The sequence below is a fragment of the Melozone crissalis genome, unplaced genomic scaffold (assembly GCF_028551555.1).
Source record: "Melozone crissalis strain CALT ecotype California unplaced genomic scaffold, PUWL_Pcris_2 ptg000013l_1, whole genome shotgun sequence".
NCBI classification, from domain to species: domain Eukaryota; kingdom Metazoa; phylum Chordata; class Aves; order Passeriformes; family Passerellidae; genus Melozone; species Melozone crissalis.
Window position 1 is genome coordinate 54,035,753 of NW_026535791.1, and position 13,158 is coordinate 54,048,910.

A 13,158-nucleotide genomic window follows, 5' to 3' on the forward strand; every position below is an offset into this window, starting at 1 on the left:
AGCTACAGAGCCACAAATCCAACCAAAAACTGGGTAAAGAAATATATACAAACATATGTTGATACTTGGTACATGGTTAATCACGCAGGCTACAGTCATCTACTACTGACATGAACATCTCCCTCCCATATAATGGAGAGGACAGGATTTTTAGGGCTACTGTAGAAGAAGGATTTAATTTTGTGTGCTGTTTTGATTTTTCATTCAGTCAAGAGAAAAGCTAACAACAACAGTCAAAATTACTTTAGTAACAGTTAAATGGCTCAGCACAAGACCAGGAAGTTGGTAAACAACAAGCTGAAAATTATGTGGAAGAAATTTTACCAGAATGATGGGAAGGTTATGGCATATGGCTCAGGGCATATGGCCCCAAACTTCAGTTTGGGGCCATAATTTCACTGACAACTGTCAGGTGGGATACTAAATAAATGGAAAAATAATTGTATACAATGGGATTTACTGATGAGTTAAGGAGCAGTATTTTTCTGATTAGTAATTTTCATAAAGATAAGGCTATCACATTAGAACTATGCTGATCTTGCCATGGTGGTTTTGATGAAGTAATTCTGATTTTGTCAGTGATATATTTATTGCATCTACATCTTTAAAACCAAAATTCATTACTTGGAAGACAATTCCTTCAAAGCAAAGTATAAAGGAGACGTCTCACTTTATTTTTTTGCAAAACTCTCCAGTTAAATTAAATATATGCAAAACTTTGAAAAAGTTACTAATTACAGCTTATTAAAGGTTTTCTACATAGTAACTTCCTTGTTGAAATTCAGTAATTATGAATGAAGGGGATCCCAACAGGCACCTGTTTTACACTTGAAAGCTCAGAATTATTGCTCTACAGTAAAACATTGTGCTGTGTAACATAAGTCAAAGGACGAATTGTACAGCAATAGTTCTGTTATCTTGTCTGGGAAGATCAGAAATGGAGTTCAGGTTGGATGGGACAGGTTGTTGTCACTACACAAACAGTAATGACTGCAATATCCATGGACAAAAGGAACAACATAATATGGACAATACTTACACTAAATCAAAATATACTCTTTTTTGAAAAAATGCCTCCAGATCCTTAGAATGGAAAGCATTTACCTGCAAAGAATTATACTGTATGTATAAAAACATTCTGGTATAATCTAGGTCATATCTGATTGACCATATAGAATAAAATGTCCTTAATTTCCAGAGGTATAAACAGACAACTATAAAAGAAAATAATAACAGTCTACATAAAAGATGTAAAATTGTGAGTTTTTATAAACACAGAAGGAAAAAAATCACCTTGAATACTGAAGAGTCCATAACTCATTAATTTCTGTTCCTGACAAAACACCCTTAAAGCTAAAACAGTTAAACATCAGGAATGCCTGGAAAATATTTTTGGGAGGAAGATCATATATAAACATATAATATTAAAAAAACCCCAAGATCAGAGCAGCCTTCTCATAATACATGGGAATTAACAGATTTGACATATTTCAGGCATCTTGTCTTTATGGAGTTTGGTATTTTCCCAAGACTGTGAAGTACGTCATGGATACTCATTAGAAATGAGGGATTTAAGTGCTGAATACAATAATTAATTTTATAAAACTGTCATAAAGGTACATGAATACTACAGCTTTCTTTAGACAAGGTAAAAGACCTTTCTTCCATCATGTCATACATGAAATTGTGGACTCCACCAAAATTTGTCTATGTATCTAGCATTTTATAAAGAGGCCCTTACCCTTGTATTAACAAGATACCAGAAAGAGACAGAAGTAAGAAGGACAGCTGACAACATAAAAATTAAATGGAAATTATGGTAGCCAGAAAAAGACATTTTTGCAATCTGCAATTCCTGCATTTTAAAAATATATAGTAAAACTCTGGAGGGAAATTGGTGAAAAACAAGGACTTAAGGACAAGGAAAGAATGGAAACTAAGGACAGCCTACTGAAAGCTATTAGCATAAAGGAGTTAGGGCCATAACTTCATCAGAATTGAAGCACAGAGATACATTTATTTCACAAGAATGAAAGAGAAGGCTACATGACACATGGACTATAAGAAGGATGTAAGGAAATGAAAGAAACAAGATGCAAAGCATTTTGGCTCCATTCTAAGATCATGTAAACTTGTTTATTTCCTTGCAGGTGATCAAAATATCAGAAAAGATAATGACAGAATTACAGAATAATGGAAGTTTTGAGGGATGTCTGGAAGTAATCTCATTCAATCTCTAAGAAGAAAACAAAGAAACACAGAATGTACAACAGAACCCCTGTGTCAAAAAAGTGGGAGAAAAAAAAAGAAAAAAGACAACACAATACAAGTGGAATAGATGAACAAGCATGGTGATGCTTTAAGATTTTAGCCTTTATATTTTTCAAATCCTTTGCTGCATTAGTGCATAACTCTAAACTTCATATAAAGTGTTAACTACTGTCTTCACAGTGTGGTCAGACAAAACAATTCCTCTGGGCCTGGAACCCAATGACACCCTACAGGCAGAGGGAGAAAAGTATAAACAAAAGGGAAATGGGAGGGGAGGGAGAAAGTTGACTTCATTAAGGAATAATGGGGGAATATGACTTCATTACCTGAGGCTGGAATTGGACAATTAACCTCTGATATGCAAATAGACCAAACATATCTGTCTGAAAAACCTGTGACCATTGTGCATCTTGAGTGTAGCCTCTGTCAGGCTTTTGACTGTCCAAGGTTTATCTATTGAAGGCCTTTAATAAATACCCACTTAATTCTCTTAAATTTGTCTAGCCGCTGTTCTAGGTAGCCACTCCAAGGCATCAATGGGATGAGGAAAAGAATAAACATATTGATAGCAATAATGGTGTCAAAAACGTTTTAATGGGATAAAAGGCAATCCAGAACAGGTTTCTGATTAAGATGTAAACAGTAAGTAATTCAAGTGGAAACAGAAAAAGAAGCTTCCAATGCAGTTACAATAAATTGTCTAAATAGTTCCATAATATTCTCAGAAAACATTATGATGTGAATAGAACAAGGCTGAATTCACTTAACAGAAAGATGCTGCTTTAATACTGCGTTTATCAAAAGGATAAATCATAAACATTCCACACAATTTATCAAAGGTAATGTGTAAAAGACTGAATGTTAACAGGATTTTTTGTGCTCTAGTTTTGAGGAAGAAAGTAGAAGATGAAAAACAATCATAAAACTGAAATAAAATTTCATTTCGCTTTAAATTTATCTCCAGCCAGGAACATGTTCATAGGCATTGGGCATCAATCATATGCTGGTAAACCAAACAGTTCTGGTTTGAAATCTTCCATGGACTTCAGCACCAGTGTTGCCTCCTTTCTAAACTCTTCACCTAAATTTTCATCTGGAATCATGATCGCTTGCATTCCTGCTGTCCGGGCTCCTTTGATTCCCTGTGGTGAATCTTCAAACACAAGGCACTGAAAAACAAGAAGGTGAGGAGAAAAAAATAATTATAATGTTACTATGAACTTCTAATAGCTTGTTTTAAAAGAGAGAAGGATCCTGAATGAAACTTAGTAGGAAAAGTAAATTTCTTTCTTGTCTTAGACACCCCTAATTAGAAGAGCAAGCCTCTCAGTTTGAACATCTGCATGGTAATTAACCTTTAATTAATTTCAATTCAAAAAACATCAATACACTTACTTAAATCCTAGAAAGTGGTTATCCAGATGTTCCTAAGTGCTTTAATAGGGACGTGTTTAATCACAAGCTTAAAGGAAAATTAAGCAAATGCCTAAATAAGCAAGAACTTTAACTTTCCCAAACCAACTTTAAAACCTGCAAAATGGCAAAAGCAGGGCTTTCACACACAGGTATAGCATTTCCTACACACACAAGGTTTGGGGAGCACTAAACTACCTAGGTCAACAGTAGAACTTCAGACGAGTGGAGATAGATACTACTTATCAGAAGAGTGCTGTCAAAGTCACTTAATTCTTCCAATTCAATGATGAGAAAGAAAACAAGCAATTATATTGGAAAGTTACATTTAGAGAAGAAAGAGTTTCGTCAGTTAGAACTTCCATGCCTTACAATAGTCACAGTCATTCCAGATTGCAGTTTGGAAACAAAACTAAAATTTTTTAAAACAATCACACATTATTTACGTGGATTTTGTAATATAATGTTGGAATATTGAATAATAAACAAATAAGATAAACATATAAAAATCATATGGTCTAAAATTTTATATAATAAAAGATAATGTTTCTGGAGATTATTCCAGAATTTATATAATGAAGCATCTCTTCCTGCCTCTTTCTGTCCATGACTTGCAAATTTAGTTTGGATTTTTGGTCATGGATAACCCAAAGCAACTTTTGGCATCCAAGGACCTGAAAAATTCTGACCTATACAACACATGGTTTCTAACACTTCTCCAATTCATACTGCATTTCTTATCAATATTAGCACTGCTACTATTACTAATGCCAAAGTCACTGTGACAAGTAATTTTAGTAATTGAAAACAGATGTTGGGATGGTTAGGACAATTTTCCTCATATCTAGTAATCAATGCTCTCAGGCACATGGTGTGATTCCTGAGCCTGTCCTGTGCAGCTCAGGAATCACACCAGCAGCTGAACTTTGATGATCCTTGCGAGTCCTTTCAAACTCAGAATATTCTATGATTCTATGAACATACAACATCATACTGCACCTTTTAGGTTCTGAAACACACAACTATTTCACTGCAGAACATAAAGGATGCACAGTGTTTGTTCTGGCTTTGCTCTAAGGAAATCAAGTTGCAACTTGCAAAAGCTTTATTACATTCAAAGAAAAAAATTTTGCAAGATTTATCAAATGTCTGCCCTATATACACCTATCTATGGTATATATGGGATGGTGGAAGTTATATATGGACTGAGGAAGGAGAAAAATGAAAGAACCCTCTCCTGATTTCCTTTCTTTTTAAAATATTGATTCTTGCCTTTCAACATATCAGCAACAACTTGGAGTTTGTGAAGTGAAAAGGTGCTTTCTACCTTGCATGTAATAAAGTAAAACCTAATTAATAATTTTTAGTGAGCCAAATTAATCACACCAATGTTTTTTCTGCTCATTTCCTCCATAAAGTCACTGCATTCCTGTTTGAACAATTGATAGTTTCAAAAGTTGATCATTATCACTATTAGTAACTACAAATATGTAACCAGCTGATCCTGGCAAGCTTCGTACAATTGCTATTAGAATGGAAGCATGGCTATGCCTATAGGTTTTGTTCTTAACAATAACTTAGTTCATGAACTTAAGCACTCTGAGGACAATAAATGAAACTCTGACAGGCTTTGCTTTTTGAAGAATAAGCTTAAATGTTCAACAGAAGAGCATTATCAAGGCCTTTCAGAAACCTTTTCTGATCCAGCTCATACAAAAGAATGCACTTCACTGCTCTGCGCCTTGAAAGACCTAACTGGCTTCCATGATGTCACTAAGCTTACTTTATGAGAGGAACCAATGATTATGGAAGGCAATATGCATAACGAAAAGCTTAACTAATTCCATGGAGCTGGACACAATTAAAACCCTTAATTACCAAAGACACCAGGCAAATGACCCATAATTACAGTGTCTTGCACATTACAGGAAATAAGTGTACTAGTACACTTGTACATTACACTTGTAATGTACTTGTACATTACTAGGAAATAAGTGTACTTAAGTCTTTCTTTTTACTGAAACTTAGTGTCAACAGCACAGTCACAATTTTAATGGATGACAAAAGGTTTACAGAGGTTCACACACGAAATGGATTTATTAATACATAGAGATGTTATAAACTCTTCACTGTCCTGGACCACCCACACACTAAATTTAGAGATATGAAAGCAGCCAAGTTCTTTTCCATTTTGCATAAGTATTGCAACATCAGCATCACTCCAACTGAGAGACAGATGAGATTTATACAGACGTCAGCTGAGATTCTGGCTACTTCTGTGCATTATTTTTAAAACTTGTGTCATTGATCAATACTACTCCTATGAGATCTCTCAAAAGGTCATACTAATATAGGACAGTTCTCACTTTGGAATGAACTAAATGCTTAAAAAAGTATAGCAAAGTATATTAATTTATATTTCACTCTATGAATCTAGAAAAAAAAATTAATCACATAACCAGAGGAAGAAGTAATATTACTGCAGCACCTCATTACCTCATCCTCCTACATTAAATGCAAGAATATAAGAAAAGAGTATTAGTTAGGCTCTTGGTATGTACAGCAGGCCCTCTCTACCCCACATAGTGCAAAAGCCTGGATGGAATAATTATGTGACTAACAGGGATATCCATAAGTGTTACTGCAGATAACCAAGAAGGCTGGAAGCATAAAATATTAAAATCAGTTTTAAAATTAAGATTTAGGAAGATCTGCAAATAAAATATATTTGCATAGGGATTGCTTATCTAATAAATATCCTTGACCACATATGACACTACTGCATCAGCCCTAAAACAGACCGAAGGATGAGACTAAAGATGCAATGATTTATACATACAGAATTCAGCTGCAAGTTTAACACTACCATCTATTGTTCTATAAGGAAAGAATGAAAATAAAGTTTTCATCACCTGTCCACAAATGACACAGAAACATTTGGTATCAGAATGTGACATAATATGTTTTGGGCTTCTTATGGATTACATCTCATACTCTGTAACTTCTTCATTTTTAATTGATGTTTTTCTCCTTCCTAATATAATCAACTGGTCAAAAGCATGATGGGTGATTTGGAAAATTTGCACTGTAGAAGTATGTGGTACCCATATATATTAATTAATGTATATATGCACAATAAAGTCTTCTATAAATGTTTAAGACCTAATTTAAATTTCATTTTATCTCTAAAAAAAAGCCCCAACACAGGCTGCAGAAAGAAATTCACCAAGTACAGCCAGATCACATGGATATCAGAATGACAGTTGATTTCGGTAAAGCAAGAGGTGCTCAGGCCTTCCATTTCTACAGACAACTTGCTGACTGTTCATTGCCAGAAGTGTTTTTACTATTTTCATTGTGAAAAACTAGCCCATACTACATGATTAAAATTCAAAACTAAATAGCATCTAAAAAGTAACTTAGTCTGAAAGGTATTACTACTGCAATCATGGTTTGTGGTTTGTTCAACAACTTTTGTAACTTTTCCTTGCTCAATTTTTTTTTAGATTTTCAAAATAATTCCAGTACTAATCAACTGTGTTAGTCCTGTGAGTGACCCAGAAATTTTTAAGAATCATAATATATAATTCAGAATACAACACAGATCCATCCATATCCCATACAAAATATTGAGATGCTTAGAAGGGGCTGTTTGTTATTTATGGGAGATGATGGAAACTCACAAAAAGAGAGAGGAAACAACAATTTTAACATGATAACACAGATGGTGGGCAATTTTTTCACTCAACTTATAATTTCTTTTTTCTTATGTTTTCACTGTCCAGATACCTGGGAACAAGAGGCAAATATATTTCTGGGTGACCCATTTACCATCAGGGTTACTTAAACATTATTGACTTAATCCATTTTAAGCAGCTGCATTATTTGCAGTTTTGGTCTTCTACTGTGTTAATTCTCTGATGAATTAAGAAAAAACAATACTGAAATAATGTACTTAATGTTTCTCTCCTAATATTTGGACTTGCACTCCTTCCAGAAATAGTTGGGAAAAATTCCAATAGTGAATACAATAATAAATTACATTTCATTTTATTTTAAGGATGTGCCAATTTGACCAGCCAGGGATAACAGAATCATAATAAATATGCTGTTAGAAAGTAATGCAGCTTACAGGCCCACAACTTAGTTCCATTAAAGAAAATGAGGAGTAAGCCAAGATGTTTTTAAATGCTATAACAAATGAATAAACTGGAAACTAAAAATCAACGTAATTAAGCACCAGAATATTCTGAATACTAACTACAACCACCATTCTTTATGGGTCAATGATTCATATTAAGAACTCTTTGGAAATTACGTGCACATATGCTTTTTAATTCAGATTTTTATTAACTCACTACTAGGAGTATGTTGCAGACCATTATAAGAATCAAATTATTTACCATAAAACATACAAAATAAAAAATCATTAGCATAATTTCAAAAAGGAAAAAGAAACAAAAAAGTGTTACATCTGCACATAATTAGATCACTCTGGGTTTCTAGCTCTCACATAAATTCCACTTTACATTTCAGACCACACCAGCAGTTCCTCTCTCACAAACCAGTTCATGGAACATTATCTCAAGGAAGGCCAGAAGGAATAAAATGGTTTGGATGGAGAAGAAGGAAGAGAAATTTCATATTTCTTGCTTGTTTTCAAGACTCAATCAAATGAAAGAAAGTGTTTCTGTGAGTGACAGTCAGGCCCAGACACAGCGGCTCTGTGAGGCAGGGAGAAGGTCACATTTACATGCAAGGTTACTCTGATCATTCCAGATGGCTGGAGCACTCTTTTCACAGAGCACTGTGTGTTTAGAGGACAGCACACTGGGAACTTTGTATGGTAACTTGTGTTAAAGGCCTCAAGAAATTCTCAGGCATTTCTGAAACAGTGTCCAATTATCCCGGCAGCAGAAATCTAACTCAATCAACTGCAGCTTGGATTAGCCATAGAAGGGTATTGTCCCTTTATGGAGAACACAAGGCAAATACTCAAGATGTTCTCTACTGAGGATACTCGTATTGCATAACAAGCTGGAGTATTATGTCACTTATCTCTAAAACTGGCCTAAAAAGTAATTCTGTACAATGAAATAGTTAATTTGTGTTGCCTTCCTTTCCACAGAGAACTATCTTTATCTCACCCACTGACTTCCTTGACATGTAATACACAACACATTCAAGGAATGCACTTTGCATGCAGAGCTCAGAACTGTAGGACAAAAAGCATTGAGTGCCTGAAGGCCCTTTTGGAAACACCCTATTCAACACATGTCCAGCCAAAGCAGGCTGCTCAGGTCCTTGGCCAGGTGAGCTTTGAGCATTTTCAAGTATGCAGATTCCACGTACCTCCTGGTCACCTGTTCTCATACAGTGAAACCATCTGGTGGAACCAGCCCTTTGGTGGAAATGGTTTTTCAAGAATCTAGGAGTTTCTTGTGTTCCCCCTTCTGCCTGTTGCCTACTGCACAATCACTCTGCATCTTGGACAAGATCTGGGCCCATTTTGTGAGCAAACACATCAGAGATACAAGTCAGGTACACCCAAAGGAGGAAGTTTTGATGCATCCAGATTCCAAGTCTTGAACTGAAACTGGAAGTAGGCACCAAAAGTATTTCCTGAATAAAAGCAGTTAACTTTTTGCCACAGGGAATGTGGACAAACCCACAGGTGCAGGCTGCCAGAGCAGGTACCCTTCCTGCTTGTTTTGGGTAACTGGACCCCATCACTTGCCTACAATTGCCTCAGCAGGGGCTGCAGAAGGTGATTCTCATGGAGCAAGCTAATTTTTCTAAAATCTATTTTGGCAATAGTTTGTTTTTGTTCTATAGTGCCTCCTTGATCAGTGTTATTTTCCCACATAGAAAGATCAGCTTGCATAGTGAAATTTACATGAAATGGATCTAAACATTATTTAATGATTGTATAATCTTTGATGGAAGTGTTAATAACAGCCTACATATGTTTCAGACATAAGGTCATTTCTTAATTTCTTCAATAAAGAGAGACAGGGTCAGAAAAGGCATTAACCTTTAAACAGGTTTTCATTGGGAGTGCAAAAACGTCATGGAAAAGGTCCTTTTTTTTCTATTCAGTACAAGCTTCTCACTGAACTGTACAAAAGAATGTCACCAGTCTGGAGTGACTTGGTGAGATATAGCTGCATTACACTTAAACTCTTCCTGATCAGGAAGAAAAGAGCCTTTCTTTCAAAATTTAAAGGTGAAAATTATTCTAGAAAATATTTAAGATTGTTAGCATAAAGCTCCAAGCACAAAGCCAGAAACTACCACCTTTAAATAAAACAAACAAAAGAGTAACAAAATTCTAATAAGTATTTTCTTGTATTTCAACCACAGGAAAAAAACCCCAAACCACATTAAAAATGGCAATTCTCTCTTGTCAATATAGATTTTCAGAGGAAAGTGGAGAAGAATGTACAAAACTAAGTTTGAAAAAATATTAACTCCTGAAGTTAAGAGGAATACAAATGTTCCTGTTGGGCAGTGTCTAAATCCTACAGGCTCATCCCTTCAACCCATCTTATACCTGGCATGAAGCTGATTGTACATGTAAACCCACAAAACAGCTGTGCAAGTGTTTATGAACATGCTCCTTCAACAGTAGCCCACCTGTGGTCATTGGGTTATGGTAAGGAATGTCATAATTCCATAATTTATTTTTGCAACAGCAATCTAAAAATATCATGTCTGAAATGAAAAGCCTCATTACATCAGTAACCAGAACTATTTAAGTAACTGTCCTGTGATTTCAAAAGATGATTTCTCAGCCTCTTAGTTGACAAAGCTGCTTTGACTCTGCAAGAAAATGAAATTCCGAACTCAAAATTTCTTTCCTAAATCTCTTTACCTGAGAAATTATTTCTGTGTGCTAAATACAATATTTCTAAAAAATGTGAAATCTACCACCAAAAGTAAAAGAATTCATTATGAAACCCTATTTCTTCATGCACTATGTACAATATAGTTCCTTTCGGAACTATTTATTATGAGAAATAATTAATTCAGTGGACTCACTCTCCTAGCCCTGAATGAGGGATTAACTGTAAGTGCACTCAAGTTCTACTAGATCAATACAACTATTATTGGTAAAACCAAAATTTTTAAAAAGAACTATGTATTAAAAGGAAAGTTAAAAAAAAAAGGTCATAATCATTTTTTTTACATTCCAGTAGAGAAGTTGTGTTTTTCACATTAATCCCTAGCTTTTTTTTATCAGCTTCCTTTGTTTATTTTAGGGAAGCAATAGTTACCTAGCTTTTTTGATTTATAAAAAATTCAGAGAAGAAAAGTCAGTGAATATCAAACAGTTTTATGTGAATCAACCATTACAACAGACCGCTCCTCTAGAAAATTTCTTCCTACTGTAAACTCCAAGCCCAAACATTTATGTAAATAAGAAAATTAATATACTGTTAAAAAATGAATTCACATGTAGAAAGTTATTTAAGTCTTAACCTCAAAATATTTCAACATGCTTTTGTTGAAATTCCCCTAATATTATCTAGCTATTTTATATATCACATAGAAACACTTTTTAAAAGGCATTGATGACACACAGTTATCAAGCTGTCCCTATTTTTCTACTAGACCTGCTCTACCAGATAAGAGAATGCTAACACTCACTTCAACCAAGGGCTCTCAGCTTTTTTATTTGACTAAGTTATGCTTACAGGAAGAGTAACAGGCCATTTTCCATGAAAGGAATAAGGTGTGCATATAAATGAATGTATAAGAGTAAACAATGATCAAAACCAGAAAAGCATGTTTATTTAACTCTGTATGTATGCATGTGGATAAATACATGGTGTATATGGTCTCCATACAGACAGTCTCCCTCTCTGTGGCATAAGGCTTATTGAGTTTAAGAGATCAGTAACTAACAGAGCCATGACACTGGCTTAACAGAACATTATTTTTGGAATATTGCCATGGTATCAGGAACTTTTGGGTACTCAGTTCTTCAAATAAACAAGTTTATCAGTACCTGGATTCTTGTTAGCTTTTTTAAATATAATTTTTTATCTAAAAATCCCTCCCATTCTGTATATTTCAACCACAAATAAAGTTCAGATTCAACAGGGTATGAAGCTGACAGATGGCAGACTAATTCAAAAGGAAAACTACCATATATTTGCCTGTAAAACAACCTCTCATGGGCAAAGTCCTCAAAACACTTCATCAGGCCATATGCTTAAGTGAAAACTACTTGCTCATCCAACAGAATAACAACTTTATATGAAAAATAAGAATCGCTTATTGAATCCGCTGATCTGAAGCACCCTGCGTTTGCCGACCTTCAATAGTTTGAGTAAGTCTTTAGAAAAGGGATTAGGGTGGCTAATTTCCCATTTAAGCCGTGTCCACATCTCTGAAACTTTTTGAATTGTTACTCTAAAGCTTGTTACCACATTATTTTGCTATGCAATTATTAATGAATTATTGCTTTTTAATGGACCCCACATAATATACACAGAAAATGTGCAAATGATACATAAGTATTGTATGGACTCAGAGTCACATGATTCCAGAATGGCTGGTTATAGTGTGGTGTTATAATGCCAAGGTTGTGGGCTTGATCCCTGTATGGGCCATTCACTCAGGAAGTAGACTCATGCTCCTTGTGGATCCCTTCCAACTCAGAATATTCTGGGATTCTGTGATTCCGTGACTGAGATTGGAAGCAACCTCTGAAGGTCACCTGGGCCAACCTCCTGCTCAAGTAAGCACATTGTAGCCAGGACATAGCCCAGGACAAGATCTAGACAGAGTTTGAGTATCTCCAAGGAACAAGATTCTGCCACCTCTCTGGGTAACCTGCAACAGTGCTCAGTCAATCTTATGGGGAAAAGGCGTTTCCTGATGCTCAGAGGGAACCTCCTGTCTTTCAGTTTGTGTCCATTGCCTCTGACCACTAAAGAGTGCCTGGCTCTTTCCATTCTCCCTTTAGGTATTTACTTGCATTAATGCTTCCCTGAGCCTTCTATTCTCCAAGCTCACTTTGCCTTTCCTCAAATGTGATGTGCTGAAATCCCTTAGTTATCTTGGTGTCCCTTTGCAGGACTCCCTCCAGCAGCTCAATGTCTTTTTTCTGGGAAGTGCAGAACTGCTCCCAGTATTTTCCTGGTGTGGTGTTACCAGTGAGTAGAGGGGCAGGATCAATTCCCTCAATCTGCTGGCAAGACTCCTCCTCATCAGCCACCTTTGCTGCAATGGCACATTGCTGGCTCATGGCCAACTCAGTGTCCACCAGACATTGTAATTACCTTTTTTTCTGACCACAGGAAATAAATCAATTGGGTTTTCTTTCCTGTTCAAAAGTGTGCAGCTAGATTCATTGCAGAGAAAGATGGCACTGTAATGGAACTTGTAAATTTAAAGGTCTGATTGAAAAATGTGCAAAAAATACAGACAAAACTTAATGCTAAGTGACTATTAGAAAACTTATTG

The 13,158-nt window shown here is 35.4% G+C and overlaps 1 protein-coding gene across 1 annotated transcript in view; it reads right to left on the bottom strand.

Annotated features, from left to right (window-relative positions):
* Positions 1-2,871: 2,871 nt before the first annotated feature.
* PUDP (pseudouridine 5'-phosphatase) overlaps positions 2,872-13,158 on the bottom strand; it is a 61,799-nt gene continuing 51,512 nt past the window's right edge. The window contains exon 4 of the mRNA XM_054271836.1: positions 2,872-3,440. Coding sequence (XP_054127811.1) covers positions 3,264-3,440 — 177 coding nt within the window. The 3' untranslated portion in view covers positions 2,872-3,263. The remainder of the gene's footprint in view (positions 3,441-13,158) is intronic.